At 41.5% G+C, this 23,873-nt stretch overlaps 1 protein-coding gene across 1 annotated transcript in view; it reads right to left on the bottom strand.

Annotated features, from left to right (window-relative positions):
- Positions 1-537: 537 nt before the first annotated feature.
- The window catches only part of PIR (pirin), a 95,732-nt gene continuing 72,396 nt past the window's right edge, over positions 538-23,873 (bottom strand). Inside the window, exons 7-10 of the mRNA XM_060002671.1 lie at positions 22,897-22,941; positions 13,856-13,938; positions 10,762-10,828; positions 538-807 (exon numbers count right to left, since the gene is read on the bottom strand). Of these exons, the coding sequence (XP_059858654.1) occupies positions 695-807; positions 10,762-10,828; positions 13,856-13,938; positions 22,897-22,941 (308 nt within the window). The 3' untranslated portion in view covers positions 538-694. The remainder of the gene's footprint in view (positions 808-10,761; positions 10,829-13,855; positions 13,939-22,896; positions 22,942-23,873) is intronic.

The raw sequence follows: 23,873 nt of genomic DNA, 5'->3' as shown, positions 1-23,873 counted from the left end.
TGCCCCAGGTTTGAGTTGTTTTAGAAGGAGGTGGTTTGGCCACCAATGTTTGCAGCTACAGAAGGCTGGGACCCAGTTGTGGATTCAAACTTTTTTCACAACCCTCATGGAAGCTTGCAGGAGCATGTGTCTTAAATCCGACACACATTTTGGCAGAAAAAGCAGGGAAGTCTTGGCCGTAATCCTGTCGTGTCCCTACCAATAGCAGGGCAGTTTTGAAAACTGACTGAAACGCTCAGAACTGCTGTTACTTTACCCACGGAGATAACCTGTAACATGAAACCCCAGCACATAGGCATCGAAACTGCGTTGCTCAGAAAGAGACCTCAGATGCTCACGCACCTCCATCAGTGACACACAGAAAGTAATCAAACGTGCTTTAAAAAACACACAGGCACAAAGACGACAAAATGTCCACATGCCCATGAAAAGGAAAACATAGACAAAATAATTTAACAGAAGTAACTTAGATTGAAATGAAGAACACTGATTTTTAAAGAAGCAACAATTAGGTTTATTTGCTTGGGCCAGGAAATATCTCACAGACGTGGCTATAGAAAACATGTCATCACTTGAGTGTGGAATTCTTGAGAGCACTGGCGAGGTCAGCTTTGGAAACTGGATGCACTGAACGGGTGGATGCCACAAAGGGCAAAATTCTAGAAGGCAGCCAGACCTGCCCTTGCCCTTGTCACTAGTTTCCAATCTTTGATTTCCAGGTTTTGGCTCTTTCAAAGCCGTTTTTTGCATTTCTGAAATCAAGAATGGCCTGAGAAATCTCTTCATCTGTGTTCATCACAAATGGACCTAGAGCAGAAAGAGACATTCAGAAAGTTCTGGGTGATGAGAGTAATTTCTTCTACCATGAAAATGGTATGTATTTCTGTAGTTCTTAATTTGAGACAAACTCAGGCATATCTGAACAGCAGAAGGTTATTTTTGCAGCATCCAATCTCCGAGGACTGTAATACAAGTTTCTTGACTACGATTGTGTATGATTATAAAGACCAAACTTCAGATAAACAAATGCAATTATATCTCACTCATCCATTGCAGGCTGCCATCAGCAATGGCAATCTCTTTATTCAAAACATTCTTAAGTTTGGTTCTATTACGACCATTTTTGTAGCTGTCAGTTCTTTTTTTTTTTTTTTTTTTTTTGCGGTACGCGGGCCTCTCACTGTTGTGGCCTCTCCCGTTGCGGAGCACAGGCTCCGGACGCGCAGGCTCAGCGGCCATGGCTCACGGGCCCAGCTGCTCCGCGGCATGTGGGATCTTCCCGGACTGGGGCACGAACCCGTGTCCCCTGCATCGGCAGGCGGACTCTCAACCACTGCACCACCAAGGAAGCCTGCTGTTTGTTAGTTCTTTTTATCGTTACTTTTTATTGAGGTATAAATGACTTACAACCTTATATTAGTTTCAGGTGAACAATATAATGATTCAGTATTTGCATATATTGGGGAATGATGGTCACAATAGGTCTAGTTAACATCTGTCGCTATACATAGTTACAGAACTTTTTTTTCTTGTGATGAGAACTTTTAAGATTTATTGTAGTTGTCAGTTGCACTAGCATTGGTTGATGTCAAGAATTTAACTGATCTGATTTTTTAAATTGGCAAATCTTGTCACAGTGTTGGTATCTCCACAGTATATGAGGCTGTGTCCTTGCATGAGGGGTCTAAGTCATTTTTGACAATTAGTAGCATCTCACTGACAATAAAAAGGAGATTATAAAAATGTCAAGTCAAGAAAGCATCACATTTTGGATTCTCTAGGGGTCAGTGCACTTTTCCTGTAAAGGGCCAGACAGTATATATTTTAGATTTTGTGTGTCAAACGGTGTCTGTCTCAACTACTCAACTCTTCTACTGAAGCGCAAAGCAGCCACAGACAATACAGAAGTGACTAGGGATGGCTGTGTTCCAATAAAACTTCATTTACAAAGACATGCAGTGGACAGATTTGGCCCATGGTCACTGTTTGTCTAATTCCTAGGGCTGAACTTGGCATTTGCTAAAAGTGTAGAAGAAGTCCTCCCCTAATCGACCAGGAGGCAAAATGTCTGTGTCTTCCCTCTCTTCACATACTGTAGGAGCATCCACCTGTTGGATAAACAAGGTCAGCTCTTATATGCCATTGGCAGTGTCTTGAAAGCGGTTGACAGATTTGTCCATTCTGTCAGTATATTTCTTCCCCCAGTCTTCAGAGGTGCCGTCAGGAACCTTTTACAAAGTGCCTCCTCTAAGAGGCTTTCTCTGAGAGACCCGGATTAAAATATAACTTAAAACTTGGAATAACACAGGCAAACTTCTTAACTACTCTTGGTGTATCAGCACAGATTCGGCACCCACTTTAGTGCTTGAGAAGGAAGACCCAGGATCACATGCTTTGATGACGCTGACGCCTTTTGGGAGATTTCAGGGAATAGGATGGCAAGAGAAAGGGAAAACAGGTAGCAGGTGTGTAAATTCATTCATTCACTCAGTGACCTATCTATCCAGGATTTATTGCGTGCTTACTGAATGACGAACATGGTGCTAGGAGCTAGAGACATAAAGCTGAAAGACAACTTAATGACAGACTCCCTCCCCTCAAGGACCTCAAATCTATAACACAAACAGATATGAAAACAAATTATTACAAAACAGTGTGATACACAGAACGATAAAAGTATGGAAAATGCAAAGAATCAGCACAGAAGGGGAGAAGGAGGTAATGTCTGCACAGGCAGACGTGGCAGAACGGCATTTTCAGGACCGGCCTGCAGGAGGACTTGAGGGTGCGGAAAAGGAGGAGGGTGGAGTCTGATATGTAGCAAGGGGCCTGAGCCCTCTGGGTTTTGGACGCCATCTATGGGAAGAAGTTTGGACATAATTCTGCAGGTGATCTGGAATCACTGAAGCGTTAAGGACAGAACAATGTAATCTGATCTGCAGTCTTTAGAAGAAAACTTTGGCATCAGGCTAGAGAAGACGCCTGGCCTGGGAGGCTGAGTTGATGGTGGAATTGTTTAAGGGTAACTGAGACACAAGACACAGGAAGCTGTGGGTAGAGCAAGGAACTCAGTCCTGGATATTCTGACATGAAGGCGCTGGAGACAATCAGATAGCTGCCTGGCAGAGGTGCTCGGTATTGTTGGAAATAGGGGTCTGGGGCTCGCAAGAGAAATTTCAACTGGAGATGGAGATGTGGACTGTACTAGGTAGGAAACAATGAGAGGGCCCTCATATGCAAAAAAAAAATCGTAAATTCAAGAGGGCATCCTGGAAAAGCCACCTTTTTAAAGGACCCAGAGAGGAAAGGGAGACGGAACAGAGAAAATGCGAGCAGGTGCTGGGCCAAGGACTGACTTCCTGCGCGTCATAATTTTGCTATAGATGAGACTTGCGGAGCACCTCTCCCCTCCCTCAATTACTTTTCTGTACAAACAGTACACTTCTGGGCTTCCATCTTGACACTTCTCTGGGGTATTCTGCTGTGATTCTCAAATCATAATGTGCACATAAATCACGTGGGAATCTTATTAAAATGTACATTCTGAGTCAAGAGGTCTGGAGTGGGGTCTGAAGCTCTGCATTTCTAACTATCTCTCCAGTGATGCCATTGCTGCTGGTCCATGGACCACTTTGAGAAACAAGGGAAGCGCTGGAAGTGTGAGTCCTCCAAAGCCAGGGGAGGAAGCTCATCTCCTCAGATCCTCAACAAGAAGAAAACCCAAACCAGAAAGTATATGTTTTTGTTTTTCTTCTTTTTGGGGGGGGGGGGTAATATATAACCAAATTGATTTATTTTTTTTTGAAATTGAGGTATAACCGACATACAGCATTATATTAGTCTCCGGTGTACAACATAATGATTTCGTATTTGTATATACTGGGAAATGATCACCACAATAAGTCTAGTTAACATCTGTCACCATACACAGTTACAGAATTTGTTTTCTTGTGATAAGAACTTTTTTTTTTTGATGAGAACTTTTTTTTTTTTGTGGTACGCGGGCCTCTCACTGTTGTGGCCTCTCCCATTGCGGAGCACAGGCTCCGGACGCGCAGGCTCAGCGGCCATGGCTCACGGGCTCAGCCGCTCCGCGGCATGTGGGATCTTCCCGGACCGGGGCACGTACCCGTGACCCCTGCGTCGGCAGGCGGACTCTCAACCACTGCGCCACCAGGGAAGCCCCCGATGAGAACTTTTAAGATCTATTCTCTTAGCAGCTTTCAAATATGCAGTACAATGTTATTGACTATCATCACCATGCTGTACATTATTTCCCCCAGAAAGCATGTTTCTTAATTGAATAAGAAAATTATTTGCTAGTTATCAATAATCCCACAAACCCTCTTTTAAACTACACTATTCATCCCTTCTCTAATTAAAGCTTTGAATTCCCTCCCTCTCCTGTAATAAAAATGGTGTGAGTTGAATCTCTCATTGTGTAGAAACTTCCTATAGTGGAGAGAGCACAAGACAAGGGTTTAGGAGACTAGGGTTCAAATCCCAGCTCCACCACCACCAATTACTTCCCAGCAGAGAAGCCACAGGGCAGAGCAAGGGGCAACCGGGCACGGTGAGAGGCGGAAGGGCAGGGTGGGTAGAAACCAGACAGCCTGAGTGTGAACCCAGCTATGTGGCCAACGAACCTCTGCACCTCCGCTTCCTCATCCATAAAGTGGGGATGAGAGTACATACCTTGTCAGGTTGTTCTCAAGCTTAAATGAATCAATATTTGGAAAGCACTCCGACCAATCCTAGTAGACAGTATATGCTACCGAGGTATCTGTTAGGTAAATAAGTGGAACATCTGGATTCCGTTTTCCTCAACAACTAGTACTGGTTCCCAAATAGTCGAGAGATGGCTGTGGTGGCCTTCAAACATGCACAGGTAAAAGAAAAACTTAAACGTCTGGGTTTGAAAGAGTTAGCAAAATAAAATTAATAAATAAAACAAACAAGCAGAATGCTTTGCCTCTCATTAGCTGAGGTTTCAGGGGCCATCTCTATGTTGTCTGGTTAATCCGAATTTGTGTGTGCTGGCACACCCAGTGTCCCCGAGTTGCAAGCCTCTGGGAGAAGATTCACAGGGGATGAATGTCGCCTATTGTAGTTGGAGTCTTGGTTTTCATCACTGATGCAGAGGACATCGCTTAACTGAAAAGGTTTCCATCCCACACATCTTTTTCCCACCTAAATTCTAGCTGCTATTAATAAAGATGATGACCCTACTCAATCTGTCGGCAGGCTTCTTCCAGAAGAACAAACTACTTCAGGGCTGTTCAACCAAAAGAAAGTGACAACTATGAACCTCTGGAGTGGAAATCAGAAGTCTGCAAAATGGAGGCAAACGCTATGGGCTAGGTGGAGTATAATTTAATGGTTTTCCCTTAAGCTACTAATAAAACAAAAAAGACTATTTTAAAAATAATCAGTGCTCTATAGAGCAGATAGATCTAATTGATATTTACAGAACATTCCACCCAAAAGTGGCAGAATACACTTTCTTCTCAAGTGCACATGGAGCATTCTCCAGGACAGATCACATCTTGGGTCACAAATCAAGCCTCAGAAAATTTAAGAAAACGGAAGTCGTATCAAGCATGTTTTCTGACCACAACGCTATGAGAATGGAAATCAACTACAGGAAAAGAAACTATAAAAAACACAAATACATGGAGGCTAAACAGTGTGCTACTAAATAACCAAGGGATCACTGAAGAAATCAAAGAAGAAATTAAAAGATACATAGAAACAAATGACAACAAAAACACTACGACCCATAACCTATGGGACACAGCAAAAGCAGTTCTAAGAGGTAAGTTTATAGCAATACAATCTCACCTCAAGAAACAAGAAAAACCTCAAATAAACAACCTAACCCTACACTTAAAACAACTAGAGGAAGAACATATGTATATGTATAACTGATTCACTTTGTTATAAAGCAGAAACTAACACACCACTGTAAAGCAACTATACTCCAATAAAGATGTTAAGTAAATAAATAAATAAATAAAAAGGTCCAGCTAAAAAAAAAAAAAAAGAACAAAGAAAACCCAAACTCAGTAGAAGGAAATAAATCATAAAGATCAGAGGAGAAAAAAATGAAATAGAAATGAAGAAAATAATAACAAAGATCAATAAGACTAAAAGCTGGTTCTTTGAGAAGATAAACAAGATTGATAAACCCATAGCCAGACTCATCAAGAAAAAAAGGAAGAGGACACAAATCAATAAAATTAGAAATGAAAAAGGAGAAATCACAACTGACACTGCAGAAATACAAAGGATTATAAGAGACTACTACAACTATATGCCAATAAAATGGACAACCACGAAGAAATGGACAAATTCTTGGAAAGGTACAATTTTCCAAGACTGAACCAGGAAGAATTAGAAAATATAAACAGACCCATCACAAGTAATGAAATTGAAACCGTAATTAAAAATCTTCCAACAAACAAAAGCCCAGGACCAGATGGCTTCACAGGCAAATTCTATCAAACATTTAGAGAAGAGCTAACACTGATCCTTCTCAAACTTCCAAAAAAATTGCAGGGGAAGGAATACTCCCAAATTCATTCTATGAAGTCACTGTCACCCTGATACCAAAACCAGAAAAAGATATCACAAAAACAGAAAATTATACACCAATATCACAGATGAACATAGATGCAAAAATCCTGAACAAAACACTAGCAAACAGAATCCAACAGCACATTAAAAGGATCACACACCATGAACAAGTGGGATTTATCCCAGGGATGCAAGGATTCTTCAATATATGCAAATCAATCAATGTGATACAAAACATTAACAAATTAAGGAATAAAAACCATATAATCGGGTTTCCCTGGTGGCGCAGTGGTTGGGAGTCCGCCTGCCAATGCAGGGGACATGGGTTCGTGCTCCGGTCCAGGGAGATCCCACATGCCGCGGGGAGGCTAGGCCCACGAGCCATGGCCGCTGAGCCTGCGCGTCCGGAGCCTGTGCTCCGCAACGGGAGAGGCCACAACAGTAAGAGGCCCGTGTACCGCAAAAAAACCAAAAACGCAAAAAAACAATAAAAGAAAACCATATGATCATCTCAACAGATGCAGAAAAAGCTTGTGACAAAATTCAACACCCATTTATGATAAAAAAAAAAACTCTCCAGAAAACGGGCACAGAGGGACCCTACCTCAATGTAATAAAGGTCATATATGACAAACCCACAGCAGGCATCATACTCAATGGTGAAAAACTGAAAGCATTTCCACTAGCATCAGGAACAAGACAAGGATGCCCACTCTCGCCACTATTATTCAAAATAGTTTTGGAAGTCCTAGCCACAGCAATCAGAGAAGAAAAAGAAATAAAAGGAATACAAATTGGAAAAGAAGAAGTAAAACTGTCACTGTCTGCAGATGACATGATACTCTACATAGAAAATCCTAAAGATGCCACCAGAAAACTACTAGAACTAACCAATGAATTTGGTAAGGTTGCAGGATACAAAATTAATGCACAGAAATCGCTGGCATTCCTATACACCAACAATGAAGAAACAGAAAGAGAAATTAAGGAAACACTCCCATTTACCATTGCAACAAAAAGAATAAAATACCTAAGAATAAACCTGCCTAAGGAGGCGAAAGACTTGTACTCAGAAAACTATAAAACACTGATGAAAGAAATCAAAGATGACATAAACAGATAGAGAAATATACCATGTTCTTGGACTGGAAGAATCAATACTGTGAAAATGACTATACTACCCAAAGCAATCTACAGATTCAATGCAATCCTTATGAAACTACCAATGGCATCTTCACAGAATTAGAACAAAAAACCTTACAATTCGTATGGAAACACAAAAGACCCCGAATAGCCAAAGCAATCTTGAGAAAGAAAAACGGAGCTGGAGGAGTCAGGCTCCCCGACTTCAAACTATACCACAAAGGTACAGTAATCAAGACAGTATGGTACTGGCACAAAAACAGAAATATAGATCAGTGGTACAGGATAGAATGCCCAGAGATAAACCCATGCACATATGGTCACCTAATTTACGTCAAAGGAGGCAAGAACATATAATGGAGAAAAGACAGCCTCTTCAATAAGTGGTGCTGGGAAAACTGGACAGCTACATGTAAAAGAATGAAATTAGAACACTACCTAACACCGTACACAAAAATAAACTCCAAATGGATTAGAGACTTAGATATAAGACCAGACACTATAAATCTTTTAGAGGAAAACCACTCTTTGACATAAACCATAGCAAGATCTTTTTTGACCCACCTCCTGGAGTAACAGAAATAAAAAGAAAAATAAACAAATGGGACTTAATTAAACTTAAAAGCTTTTGCACAGCAAAGGGAACCATAAACAAGACAAAAAGACAACCCTCAGAATGGGAGAAAATATTTGCAAATGAAACAAATTAATTAATCTCCAAAATGTACAAACAGCTCATGGAGCTCAATATCAAAAAAACAAACAATACAGTTAAAAAATGGGGTGAAGACCTCAATAGACATTTCACCAAGGAAGACATACAGATGGCCAAGAGGCACATGAAAAGATGCTCAGCACCACTAATTATTAGAGAAATGCAAATCAAAACTGCAATGAGGTATCACCTCATGCCGGTCAGAATGGCCATTATCAAAAAAGCTAGAAAAACAATAAATGCTGGAAAGGCTGTGGAGAAAAGGGAACCCTCCTACACTGTTGGTGGGAGTGTAAATTGATACAACCACTATGGAAAACAGTATGGAGGTTCCTTAAAAAACTAAAAATAGAACTGCCATATGACCCAGCAATCCCACTACTGGGCATATACCCTGAGAAAACCATAATTCAGAAAGAGACATGCACCACAATGTTCACTGCAGCACTATTTACAATTGCCAGGACATGGAAGCAACCTAAATGTCCATCGACAGATGAATGGATAAAGATGTGGCACATATATACAATGGAATATTTCTCAGCCATGAAAAGAAATGAAATTGAGTTATTTGTAGTGAGGTGGATGGACCTAGAGTCTGTCATACAGAGTGAAGTAAGTCAGAAAGAGAAAAACAAATACTGTATGCTAACACATACATATGGAATCTAAAAAAAAAATGGTACTGAAGAACCTAGATGCAAGGCAGGAATGAAGATTTAGACATAGAGAATGGACTTGAGGACACGGGTGGGAGGGGGAAGCTGGGGCGAAGTGAGAGTAGCATCAACATATATAGACTACCGAATGTAAAATGGTTGGTGGGAAGCAGCCGCATAGCACAGGGAGATCGGCTCAGGGCTTTGTGATGACCTAGAGGGGTGGGACAGGGAGGGTGGGAGGGAGACGCAAGAGGGAGAGGATATGGGGACATGTGTATGCATATGGCTGATTCGCTTTGTTGTGCAACAGAAACTAATACGGTATTGTGAAGCAATTATACTCCAATAAAGTTCTATTAAAAATAATAAATAAATAAAATAAAAATAATCAGTGTTCTTTAAATTTATGATCAGCCAGGTTTTTTTTTTTCCGAAATCACTGTGCATACCTGTAGGCAAGGCAAGGTAGTGTAATGGGATTTTAATGCATGTTAAATTTAATAATCAGATAAGCGGACATACACTATGTTTTGTAGCATTTATCTAAGTAATAGGTTGGGTTCTGGATGCTTTTAGACGTTTTTCATTCAATCAAACAACAGTATTTTGAGGAAGTCAAGACAAAGAATTGAAGTGACTATTATGAGTCCTTATTCCAGGATTTTCTGCCTCCAAGTACAGTTATCTCTATTTGTTTTGTTTTTATTGACATATAGTTGATTTACAATGTGGTGTTAATTTCTGCTGTACGGCAAAGTGATTCAGTTATACATATGTATACACATACACCCATGTATATTCTTTTCCATTACGGTCTATTATAGAATATTGAATATAGTTCGCTGTGCTATACAGTAAGACCTTTTTGTTTACCTGTTTTACATCTTCGGGTTTTTTTCTTTTATTTTTTTTGGCTGTGCCATGCAGCTTCCGGGATCTTAGTTCCCCGACCAGGGATTGAACTCGGGGCCATGACAGTGAAAGCACCGAGTCCTAACCACTGGACCACCAGGGAAGTCCCTCTATTTGTTTTTTAAAATAAACTAAGAGTGACTCAAATATTTTAGAAACTTCCAAAGAAATATTCCTAAGAGGTCGCCAGTTTTCACTAAAAATACAATAGACTACAAGGACAGTACTGAAATCACTGTTATTTATGGGAATTCCCTGCAGTCCAGTGGTTGGGACTCGGCGCTTTCACTGCCATGGGCCTGGGTTCAATCTCTGGCAACTAAGATCCTGCTAGTAGTACAGCGTGGCCAAAAAAAAAAAAAGAAAGAAAGAAAGAAAGAAATCACTGTTATTTTTGGTAAAAATAAAAACTATATTCAAGTCCCCAGTAGACCACAAAATCTTTTTTTAAGTTGAAATTCCCTATGACACTATGTAAAAAACACTATTTTTGTTTTCCCCACAGTTCAAACCTCAATGTCCTACATGTGGTAGATACTCAAGAAATGCTTCCTTAAAGGAAAGAGAATGAATGTAGAAGTGAAAACCACATATATATTTTCCTTTCACAATGGAGAAATGAAACAAAATCCTCAACTTTGTAGATGGAGAGAGGACAGAAATCCAGCTTTCTTCCCGGTGACCCTATATATGGACACTACTTTCAAAGGAAAGGAAAACCAACCAAAGAACTCGCCATCACGTGGGGCTTACCATGTTGGACAACTGGTTCTCTTAATGGCTCCCCAGCAATCAGGACGAAGTGGTTTCTCTCAGGATCCTAAAGTCAAGAAAGAGACCATCAAACAATAAACAGCCTTATTTTTGAATGTCTGATTAGGAATGAGTTGAAGTTGACATTCGGGCCAAAGGGATGATGCCCCTAATTCTAAAGATAAATTCCAGAAATATTTTCTGTGCAACGCATGATATGGAAATGCTTATTCTTTAAGACGTTTGGTAGCAATCAGAACTCAAGAATATGTCCCGAACACCAAAATAATAACCTTCTCTAATAAAGACGGAGAATTTAAATTAAGATTTTTCTTTAACTAGAAACATCTTTATGACAAACTATGTGATTGACTTGGCCTATTATAGAGCTTATAATTTCCTGCTAAAAATTTAATTTTTAAAAGTGAAGATTATTTATGCAAATCCAAAAGTAACATTTTATTACTTTTGACATTTATTACTATTAATGTAAAATATGCCCCAGAAATGTTGCACTAAATGGAACCTTACAAAAACATCCCAGGAGGCTTCCGTGGTGGCGCAGTCGTTAAAAATCTGCCTGCCAATGCAGGGGACACGGGTTCGAGCCCTGGTCCGGGAAGATCCCACATGCCGCGGAGCAACTAAGCCTGTGCGCCACAACTACTGAGCCTGCGCTCTAGAGCCCCCGAGCCACAACTACTGAGCCCACGTGCCACAACTACTGAAGCCCGTGTGCCTAGAGCCCATGCTCTGAGAAGCCACTGCAATGAGAAGCCTGCGGACTGCAACGAAGAGTAGCCCCCACTCGCTGCAACTAGAGAAACCCTGCGCACAGCAATGAAGACCCAATGCAGCCAAAAATAAACAAAAAAAATAAATAAATTTATTTTTTAAAAAAGTCCCCGAGATACCTGCTCAGGCAAATTTCTCTCCAAAAGGGTCCTATTGTGTTAAAGTCTCTAAAAGTTTTTGTTTAGAATTAAGATTAGGTTTTTTTTCCCTGAAACTGAAAAAAAATATTAATTATTAAATCCAGTGCTAGTGTGGATGCAGGGAAATATACACTTTTCTATACATCATTTGGGAGATTTTAAGTGGGTGCTGTAGTCCTTCTAGAGAGCACTTTGACAACATGACTTCAAGCCCTCCTGTCGCTGACGCCCTCTGACCCAGTAATGCCAGAGAAACCAGCAGAAGAACCTCCCATCACACTTGTGATAATATAACTATGTGATAATATATTATATGCTCCTACTCATATAAAGCTCTTTAATTAGAAATAATTCTAATGTTACTAGTACCAGAAGATTTATCACTGGATTCAACTAACATGAAGCATATGAAGAACGAAGTCTTTAATCTTCCATGTAGTTAGAAATATTTGTATCTTACAGAACCGACATTTATTTCCCCTTCTGCCTCTAACTTTAAAAAATTAAAAGGGAATTTAGGGTCGAATGGTTTCTGCAAAAGCCTTAATTTACTCCCTACAGTCCCAGGGCTGTCCATTTAGCACATCCACCCAGTGGATGCTTTAATCATTTCTTCATGTTTAAAAAACATCTGTTTAACCATTCCCAGGCCTGTATTTATTTACACATCACCTTATGTATCCATAACCCAATTTGCTGTCAAAATATGCCAATGTGAACTCAGCTGAGACTCAGAGTAAGCTAAAAAACCCCTCTCTGCCAGTCACCTGCACGCCAACATAGTTTTCATCCCTACTTTTCAAAATTCATCTTTGCAGGAGCTTCTGCACAACTGTCTCTTCAGTTCTCCTTATTGGAATGTCACGAAGTGGCCAGACGGGTTTAATAGGCTCACAAGATGGTAAGCGAACAATCCAAGGGAATGAAGGAAGGAACACAAGGAAGAAACCTGGCAACCTGGATTAAAAAAAGCTCCTTGGACTCCTAAAATATCAGAAACTTTACTTAAAAAGCAAGGACTCAACACAAAAGGACTACAAAATGGATCATATGTTCCTCTCAGTTCAACGTGGGGCTGACTTTCAGAGGGCTCCATGGGAATATGTGTGTAGATCTATATTTATACCCCTAAAGGGCTGATGCATTTTCACTTATGCTAACGATAAAATCAATCAATTGTATAAAGAAAGAAAAAGTGAGAGACAAGGAAGAGCTGCCTTCAGATTCAAGTTTCTAGGGGTAAACAATACGGACTTTCAATGATTCCTAAAGATGACGAATCAGTGTAGATAAAACCTTAAAATAAACCAGTAGAAATAACAGAAGCTAATGAAAGGGGCTGATAAACTTGTGGCATAGTTTCTTTCCCGGAGGAAGAGAAAAAATTTTCCACGTACACAGGAGATTTTGGCATTTTCCTGGGAACTAGTAGAAAGTACAAGTTAAGAAAATTAAAGCAACCTAAGTGTCCATCAACAGATGAATGGATAAAGAAAGAAGATGCAGTACATATATACAATGGAATATTACTCAGCCATAAAAAGAAACAATATTGAGTTATTTGTAGTGAGAAGGATGGACTTGGAGGGCATTATGCTAAGTGAAGTAAGTCAGAGAAAGACAAATACTGTATGATATCACTTATATGTGGAATCTAAAATATACAACAAACTAGTGACAAAAAAGAAGCAGACTCAAAGATACAGAGAACAACTAGTGGTTACCAGTGCTGGGGGAGGGGCAAGACAGGGGTGAGGGATTAGGAGGTACAAACCACTGGGTGTGAGATAGGCTCAAAAGTGTATTATACCACACGGGGAATAGAGCCAATATTTTTTAATAACTGTTAATGGAAAGTAACCTTTAAAAATTACATTAGGGCTTCCCTGGTGGTGCAGCGGTTGAGAGTCCGCCTGCCGATGTAGGGGACGCGGGTTCGTGCCCCGTTCCGGGAAGATTCCACATGCCGCGGAGCGGCTGGGCCCATGAGCCATGGCCGCTGAGCCTGCGCGTCCGGAGCCTGTGCTCCGCAACGGGAGAGGCCACAACAGTGAGAGGCCCGCGTACCGCAAAAAAAAAAAAAAAAAAAATTACATTAAAATTTTTAAATGCAAAAAAAATGTTTGAAAAAAGAGAATTAAAGATTTTTAATACTTAACCTTGTTCTCCACCTGGACACTGTCATCTTCCCCCAGCACGGCTGTGTGATGAGGTTCTATTTTTTGTTGCATGTCATCACGTCCTACAAAAAAGACGACCCACTCAATTCAGTCCTCATGGTAGTACATTTCTCATACGATTACAAACTTGGTTAACTACACGGCACCATAATATGAATTTCAAATTCAGAAACAACCAACTTAGGAATCTCCTGAAATCTCTTGTTGATGGTATTTGCTACTATTAAAGTCCAAAACTGGCTGCTTTCCAATGTAGAAAAGGACAAGGAAGTGAATCCTGTATTATGTTTCCACTTACACTTTCAATGTCATGCCTAATAGGTTAATTAATAAGCAAAGTCCTTGGCATTACATGCTAATAAGAGTGTTTCCTTGGGTCAATTATAAACCTCAAAAGATTTAAGCATGCTTAGGAAAATTAGTAAATTCCATCATTAATTCCTTTCCACAAGTATTTACTGAACACCTACAACTAACTGCCCAGCACTGTGAGAAAATGCAAAGAAGTGCAAAGCCGATTCCTCACATACAAATAACTCAAAATCTCACTGAGAGAAAGTAAATATATATTCATAAAACAGAGACTAATTCAACTGGGAAGCAGGTAAGTTGGAGAGCTAGTGAACAACAGCTGTGGAACTATGTACAAGGACCTCTGCTAAATGCTGCGGGAGTGGGGAGGTTTCAGGATAGATGTATTTCCATCCCTCCTATATTAAGGCTCACAGATGAAACAGAAAAAATAATACAAATGAAATTGTGTGTTAAAGGCAACAAGAAAGAAATAAACAAAGTTCAAAGAGAGAACAGGGACTGCAGAGCTCTGCAGGATCAGATAGACGGATAAAAGGCAAAGCTAGGATAAAGGGTGCTCTAGACAAGAGGACAGACTGTGCAAAGGTGAGGGGCTGGCAATGTGCAGGGCATGTCCGGGTGAACCTTCTATCATTGCTGGAACATTCTTCTGGGAGGAATGATGGCAATGCACACTTGCTTCAGGTCAAGGGAAGACATGAAGGCCATGCTTATCCGTATAAAACGGAGGACCTCTGAGGAGAGGGTGTGTGTGGGAAATGGTTAGATCTGTGTCTTGGAGAAATAACTGAAAGCAGAGCACAGAATAAATTGGAGAGGGCACGACTGAAGTTAGGATGACCTGTTAGGAGTTTATTCTAACAGTCTCAGCGGAAATGAATTCCAGTCTGAACTGGGAGAGTGGACACAGAAAGAAAGGAATGGGTTTGAGAGGTGGAGTGGAGAAAGAAAGATTGGGCAACAATGGGAGAGAGAAGAGCCGAAGGACACGATTCTCCCTAGAAGCAGCATCATGCAGTGGCCTGAACGGCCACAGCAGGCGGCGGGTGGGACGTGGCTGGGCCTTTCAGCTGACTGAAAACCAGACACGTGAACACACAACAGAGAGAAGACTCCGGGCAGGCTGAGAAGCCCGTTAACGATGTCTGCATGACATTCTGGACTATAAAAAAAAAGGGCATTCACCTGACACGATACAGCTAAAGCTGAATCATCAACGTGGAAGCACTTATTTAAGCAAAAGCAGTAGCTTGAGGAATTACCATGTAAACATAACTTGTGAATTTTGTGAATACTGACTGGAGTTCAAACATAGTCATATTTTCTAGAGAAGGCCTCCCTTTCACCTCCACTTTGGAGATAACCTACACGAAGCAGCAGGGTTCATTCTGATGCTTGCAAACGTGAAATAGGATTCTAACAGAGAACTCCTTAACCTGGAGTCAATGTGTTCCCAAGGGGTCCATGCATAGAATTCAGAGCAATCATGGACTTGCATGGGAGACAAATGACATCTTTATTTTCACGAACACCTAACTGAAACGTGGCCTTTCTTTCCGTCATGACTGTAGCCAGAAAACCACAGCCGTATTAGCTGGACCAATGATTTTGTTTCCAGTAGAAATCATGGATATTTTCATACCACATTAGCATTGTAAAGATCTCAAAATAAGTTTATGTTAATCACTACTTAACAATTTAAAGTAGATCTGCTTCTGGATCATGTTATTTCAAATGTCATCAGAGAAGCACACGTAGAACTGTATCACAGACTTGTTCTTTTAACCTTTTAATGACACCATTGAATTAAAAAAAAAACCAAAAAACGTTGTTCAGAGGTGGGGCCTTGGCAAATGTCAAAAGGGTTCATGGCACAAAAAGCTTAGGAACTTCTGTCTCAGAGGCAGTGGTGTGCTGGTTAATGTTTACCAACCGGCTTTCGGGGACAAGGGGAAAAACAAACCTGATTTGTACTGTGTGCCAATTTCCATGGTTTAAATGCTCCCGTTGTGGCCAATTTCAAGCTACCAATCTGAGGCCAGCGAAGAGGTACACAACCTGCTCCAGCAAGAGCGAGCCCCAGCACGTCGCTGAAGGCTTCTTCTCCCCCAAGAAGTTAGGTTAACAGATGTCACGGCAGTGAATGATAGAACTCCGCTGATTTTCCACTCATGCAAGGATGTGGCCATAGAAAGAGGGGTCTCGGAGTCTAAGAATAATCTCATTTAGATTGGGGTAATATTTTAAACTGTGAGATAAAGTAGCATTAAGTGTGCTTTACTGAGATTCCCTGGGAGCAATGAACCATGTCTTTATCTTCAATGAATTCATATGTAACACCCATTACCCATGTGGTCTACCCCTGACCCCTAATTTTATCATGTAGGATGTTTTATGATACAGAGAGCAAAATGATTTATAAAACCCCTTCACTATGTTTTAATGGAGTGAGCTGGCAAGAGACAGCTCTCAAAAATCATGCTGAACTGGGATTTCTCTGCACCTCCTATCAGAGTAGCTTGCTCGACTGCCAGTCATTGTCTATGAGAAAATCTTAATTTAGAAACAGAGTTCATATTTCCCTAAGAGCTCTCATTCTAATTTTATATGGAATGCAATTTCCGCTCATTCTACTTGCTGATCTAGGAGAGGAATCACGGTATTGATTCTGAAGAGGCCATTTGAAATGCTGCACCATAAGGCAAACTTTTTTTTTTTTTTTTTTTTTTTTGCAGTACACGGGCCTCTCACTGTTGTGGCCTCTCCCGTTGTGGAGCGCAGGCTCCGGATGCGCAGGCTCAGCGGCCATGGCTCATGGGCCCAGCCGCTCTGCGGCATGTGGATCTTCCCGGACCGGGGCACGAACCCATGTCTCCTGCATCAGCAGGCGGACTCTCAACCACTGCGCCACCATGGAAGCCCGGCAAACCTTTTTTATAGACACTGGAAAGTCAGGTTTTTAAGATTAATCATTCTAAGTGTACCTTTAGCTTCTATATTATTTTATAAAATGTTTAAAGCAGGATCACATAAAGCAAAGATTGATTCCATCTTCATGTTATTTCTATGCTGTTTCACCCATCTGGTTATCTCCTGAACCTAAAATAAGTCTCAAAGAAAATATATTTTATTGGTTCTGACTACTTTCAATTATAAATCGAGCCAAATCAGATAATAAATAGTTTCCACTGGGAAGCTTCGCCAAGATATCTAATAGCGCAGTTAAGGAAAATTTAACTGAAAACGAATTGCAAATATTTTTGTTTGCGTAAACAGTCATAAAAGGGCAAAATACTTTAAAACATTTTAAAGTTAGTGCTGCATCTTCAGTGTGCGGTTTATTGCTGTGAAACTTCTCCCCATACACAAGATTTCCTTTTTCTTCTTCTCTTTACAAGAACTACTGTCCCATTTACCCTCTGTTCTGTACATTCTGGTACTTTTATCACAGATTTTGATATCATCAATTTTGTATGTATAGTTGAAGCCTTCTTATCTGATGCAATCCGGATCATTAATTGAAAAAGATTAAGCTGCCTCCAACATTGTACTTTAAATTAAATTGTAAATGTGCATCCATTTGCCAATTTTTAGAAATTGGATTGAAGCACTGCCTTTCTTTATAAAGCATACCCATAATGCACCACTGAATTCCTTCTAGATTTTCACAGTTTCCCCTAATCTTTTACTGTCATCTCTGCCATACTAATTCTAAGAGTTTTCTTTAGCAATATACTTTTACAAAGCATTTGACTTCGGTTGCTCTAGAAATACAAACTCTTTTCAAGCTTATTTCGTTAATTTAAATATTATTTAATTAAATCGCATAATTGCAATCACTGGTGCAACTGGCATAAACAGGTTAGAGAACAATCACACCTGCCTTTAAGTCCGCTTCAACTTGCCAGGGGGAGTAGCAGGGGGCAAGTGGACCGGGGGAGCCGATCATCCTGGGCGTTCAGGCACCTCATTCAACGTATTCCGCATGGAATGAGGCGCACTGCTTAGTCCAATTCATTTTGGGTAAGTGGAGGTCAGCTCGGAGGGCTCCTAGTGTGTTTCCCCACCTTTATTGAGATCCAGGGGCTGTGTCAAACTTTTTAATACCCCCCAGAACCAGAAGCAAAGCGCGGAGCACAGTGAGCATGAATAATTACTTATTCAAATAAGTTTGAAACATTTTACTACCCACATAAACCAGTTAGTTGTCATCTCAATAACCACAAATATTTTTAGATTTCTAAATATATTTTCTAAGCCCCAACAGTATATTTGATACTGGTTCTTCTAAGGGACTGGCATGCAAGCTGATAAACTGCCCCAAGCTTCAGGGACACAGGATACAAACTCCTGTAACCTGTTGATCTCTGTGTTGATGTGTAATATCATTTTCATCTCAGCTGCAGGGAAGGGGTTTAGAGCTAATATCCTTGGGATCTACTGATTTTCTGACCATGTTGTTTTATTTTGTTTTTTTTTTAAATCATATACTGCATAAGATTTCAGCCGGGGGCTGGTCAAAGGACTTGTTGCCTCAGAAAAAGACTGCTGTCAAAGATCTTTCTCCTGCACAATTTTTAAAGCTACTATTCAACAGTCAGAAGGCTTGAAAAAAAACACAATGTATCAAAAATTAAGAAGATCCTGGAAATCCATAAAACATCTCAAATAAGTACTCTTAAATAAGGAAGTACTAATTCTATTTGTCTTATTTTAGTTCTGTTAATTCCTTCTCTTCTTCAGGGTGTCGTTAGTGGGCAATTACATGACTTCACTATACTCACCATGAACTTTAAAATATCTAACTTAGGCAAATAGTTAACGTCCAGCATTTTCTAACGTTCAAAACTCCACCTGTCCTTACAAAACTAAATCTACTGATGTCCATCTTTTAAGTACTTCCTGCGTCAATTAATATTTTTTTAAATTTATTATTTATTTGGCTGCGCCGGGTCTTAGCTGTGGCACATGGGATCTTCATTGCCGCGCGGGGGACCTTCATTGTGGCACGCGGGATCTTTAGTTACGGCATGCGGGATCTTTTTCTTTGTTGTTGTGGCGTGTGGACTCTTAGTTGAGGCATGTGGGATCTAGTTTCCTGACCAGGAATCGAACCCAGGGCCCCTGCACTGGGAGCATGGAGTCTTAACCACTGGACCACCAGGGAAGCCCCGATTAATATTTTTAACAGTCATCCTAATCTCCACTTATGGAATCTCCCCAGACTACTTTCTCAAGCCAAATTGCAGTCTCTTTATTCCAGCCCCATACATTAAGTACATATTTATAACATCTATTTCAACAGAATGGAGGTACATGACATTTAAGACAATTACTTGCTTATCAGTTCCTGCCATCTGTGGTTGCCTGCTGCCATCCTGGTTTTATAAGCAAGATAAAACTGAGGCAATAAAGTCAGAGAGCATTTTTTGGATTCTCTCTATAGATAGGTCAGTACACATTCAATAGCTATTTCTGCTTTGTTGTTTCTTTTTTTCTGGTGATGTGTTCTTGCCCTTTTGTTTTTCTCATTAATATCTCCATTCGGGGGTCAAGAGGAGGAAGGGAAGGAGATGAAATTCAAATGAGGTCACCTGGCCAGCTATTCGTTGGCTGAAGCAGGTTCCCAAGAGGGCAGTTTCGCGAGCTAGATTCTCTCCATGGTCCACTTTACCCTGGACAGATGCAAGTTCGCTCCAGCACTACAGACCGTGACCCCATTTCCTGCCAGATGTTTTGCACTTGTGGCTCATGGTCATGAGAGGTGACCAGGCCAGTGAATAGGGATGACTCAGGAAAATCCTGCCTCACCTCGAGAAAAACAAGTGGATGTGTAAGTCATTCTTACCCCTCGAACCACTGACCTTTTCACTTGTTAAATTCTTGGACTAAAGGTCTGTCAGGAAACAAGGCTCTAACTACTGATTCAAAGAGGGTTTGAAGATTATTTGTTAATCTTTCTCCCCTTCAACCTCTACAATGTCATTTAAACTGAAGGGGTTCAGAATGAGACTCCCCAAGATGTGCCCCTTTGGCACGCAGATTGTTTTGAGCTGAAGACAGTCAAGGCCCAAAAGACTCAGGAAGAGCTTCCAACCACTCTCTTAACTACCTTAAAGAATTTAGCTAAGGGGCCTGGTTCAAAGAGAGAGCTATTACCAGAGATAACTTTCATCTGAATGACCTACCTGGATGGCAGGGCAAACATCTAATTACCAAACATCTGCTCTTCTTATCGTCCTGTGAATTACTCTCCTCCCCTTTGAAGCCTCAGGTTCCTATCTCATTCTTTGGCTCAGGATGGCATCTGCCCAACTTGCCCTTGGGTCTCTCATTTTACGGGACCCCTGTGCCTATGTAATTAAGTTTGTTTTTCTCCTGTTAACCTGTCTCATGTCAATCTAACTCATAGCCCAGCCAAAAAGAACCTAGAAGAGTAGAGGAAAAATTTGTCCTTGCCTATAAAACCAAAGTCAAATGTGAGCTTTTGTAGAGCCCAGAAGCTAAGAAAGGTTTTTATGTTTTCAAATGGCTAAAAACAATCCCAAGAGTAGTAGTTCATGACACGTGACAAATATATGAAATTCACATTTCAGTGGCCATAAATCAACTTCTTTTGGAACAACCATCCCAATTATTTATGTATGACCTGTGACTGCTTTTGTGCTACAAAGGCAGGAATGAGTCACTGCAAGAGAAACCGTACGGCCCGCAATGATGAAGAGAGCTGCTATGTGGCCCTGTCCTTTCTCATTCTACACATTTCTGGTATCCTTAGCACCTCAGAATCCATGTGCTTTATTACTTTCCATTTGTGCAGATTATTTTATTTCTCCTGAAATCCTAAGTCAGGGGTGCTACCTCCATAAAAATGGCTTTTACTCCATTTTAGAAAGTACTATGTGATAACCAAGATTTTCAAAAGATCATAAAAACAAATGACGCTTCATCCCTTCCAGATGGTTAATATAGTTTAATGTGTGTGCCCACGGACTTGTGATACGACTACTAAATTGTTTTCACACTTTCTCAAATGCTGAAATAAATGAATTTTGCTTCTGAATCATAATTGAAATGCTAATCAGTGAAAGAGGAACTAAGCCCATTTCTGTGGTACAAAATCAAAATACACGAGCTTGTGGTACCACTATTTTTCAGAAGATTAATTTCAGGCAATTAAACTGCCCTTCTGGAGAATATAAAGAATGCTTTAAATGGCTTTGGGTGTAGCCTTCAAGCCCTCAGCAGACAGCATCAGTGAGCCAGCTGTCTGGGGCTGGGAGTGTGTTGTCCAAGGAGTAGCCGTGCTAGGGCAGCAAGCTCACTGCAGAGGAGGCTACCCTACAGGTTGGGGTAAAGAGCTCCAACCACAGAGGGCCTCAGAAATGGGATTCTTGGCCTGTAGCTTGGAGCGGTCAGATGCTCTGCTCCATCCCCCTCACCCCGTCCACACCACCCATCAGGGCCATGAGGGGCAGGGAAGGGGAGAAGGGAGGCTGGTTCTCCTACTGTAGGTTTTCCCAGAAGCACTGCCTGAGGTGCATATTTGAGTCCAAGGAGTCTATCTGGGAGGCAGTCCCAGGAAACACCAGTCCAGGAATTGGGAGAGTTAGACAGGAAAGGGAAGGCAGACGATGAAGGATGTGTTACCAAGGACGCTCACATGGGTTGCTTGAACATAACGCCTCCAGGAGACTCTAGGAAAAGGCGTCACACACAGGCCTCAGCGCTATCCCACCTGAGGGGCAAGGCAGCTTCCTTAGCACTTTCATCCTGCCCTGACTGGGGCAGAGTAGCCTTCCCAGGATTCAGAGAAAGCCTCAGGCCAAGAAACACAGGTACTACTGGCAGTTGGAAGTTGGTCAGTGGGCCCTGACAAACCTACAGCGACCTTTCCTGGCCTCCATGCTGCTTCTAGGAGGATGGGGAGAGTGGGAGTAGATACAGGCAGGAGCCAGCCTACTCTACAAGCTCCACTCTCCCACCACTCCTGGCTCTTCTACTACTGGGTTGGCTAAAGGCTTTAGACTGGAAAAGACAAGTTAGATGGTGTGGTTCCTGTGCTGTCACTGTACAAAGGATATGGGGTGGGGCACAGGGAGTGGAATTGACAAGCCCTTGGTTCTGGTCCCAGGTCTACCAATGCATAATTCTGGCAAGTTTAATAGCTCTCTAGACTTTACATACCTCATCTATAAAATGAGAGTTGATTGGGTCTCACACATCCCTTCTAGACTAGACTCAACAAGTGACACATGCACAGCCCCTCGGAATAAAAGAAAACCGACTTAGACATTTCTCAGAAGCACCTGGGACTGCAAATTCACCTCCTTCCACCTCCCAGGAGATAGTGTCCTGCTCCCCTTGCAGCCCATTAAAGCTTTATCAGTATGGGGCTTGCCAACATCCTAGCAAGGTGTCAACCCACATAATTGCGCCTGGACCTTACATTTGCACACAGGCCACAGTAAAATGGCTGCTGTCATGTCTGGTGTTCCTGTTCTCCTCCCTCACTGAATATACTGGAAGCTGAGAGGTGCCCTGCCCTGGGTGTACCAGGATGTACCAGGATGTACAGGGGGCTGGTGCCGAACAGGAGGAAACACAGTATTCAATTACACGAAAGGTTTCATCTTACCTTTCCTTCCTGGCAGTAGTTTAAATGATATTGCAATTGAACCCAAAGCAACAGACTCATCACTTACCAATATACACATTTCCAGATATGGTATAAATGAAGCTTGTCCACCCTGAAAAAGGACCAGCGACATTAAAAGGTTAGTGTCCATAATGCCAAAAGGAACAAAGAGATAATGATATCAAATATTTAATACTCTACATATGACATACAAATATATAAACTTATATAAGTTACAGATACAAAAGGTTTGAAAATGAAATCTCTTAGATATAAATACATTTTAAAACTTAAGTTCTGTAAACAGTTTTAAGCACAGTCCCACATGCATGCATTCACACACAAACACACACACCCCCCAAAACCTAAATGAACTGGCCTCAAGTATTTAATAGCCACCCAAGCAGGCAGTGCGCTATTCACTGGCTATATATCTATATGCCAACAGCTGTACTAACAAACAAGCTGTTCCTTCCGGGTTGAACATCATGTTAAGAACTACAGCACACCAGTCTGGCTTATCTTCAGTTCCTTGGGCCTCCAAACAGTTTTTTTGTTTTTTTTGTTTGTTTGTTTTTGGCTGTGTTGCGTCTTCGTTGCTGTGCGCGGGCTTCTCATCGTGGTGGCTTCTCTTGTTGCGGAGCACGGGCTCTAGGTGTGCGGGATTCAGTAGTTGCGGCACGCGGGCCCTAGAGCACACAGGTGGGATTCAGTAGTTGCGGCACGTGGGCTCGGTAGTTCTGGCTCGTGTGCACCAGAGTGCAGGCTCCTTAGATGTGGCGCACGGGCTTAGCTGCTCCATGGCATGTGGGATCTTCCCGGACCAGGGCTTGAACCTGAGTCTCCTGCATTGGCAGGCAGACTCCTAACACTGCGCCACCAGGAAAGTCCCCTCCAAACAGTTTTAAGTGACAACCCACTATCTGCCCTCTTGGACCGAGCACTGGATTTCCACGGATATTTACGTATTGTCCCTATGGCCCACAGGGGACGCTGCAGCGCCACTGAGGGACATGAATGTAGGAGTGGCCAGCTCAAAACAGA

The sequence above is a fragment of the Delphinus delphis genome, chromosome X (genome assembly GCF_949987515.2).
Source record: "Delphinus delphis chromosome X, mDelDel1.2, whole genome shotgun sequence".
Classification (NCBI taxonomy): domain Eukaryota; kingdom Metazoa; phylum Chordata; class Mammalia; order Artiodactyla; family Delphinidae; genus Delphinus; species Delphinus delphis.
The sequence above is the reverse complement of the archived record's forward strand: the minus strand, read 5'-3'. Positions and strand labels throughout refer to the sequence as shown.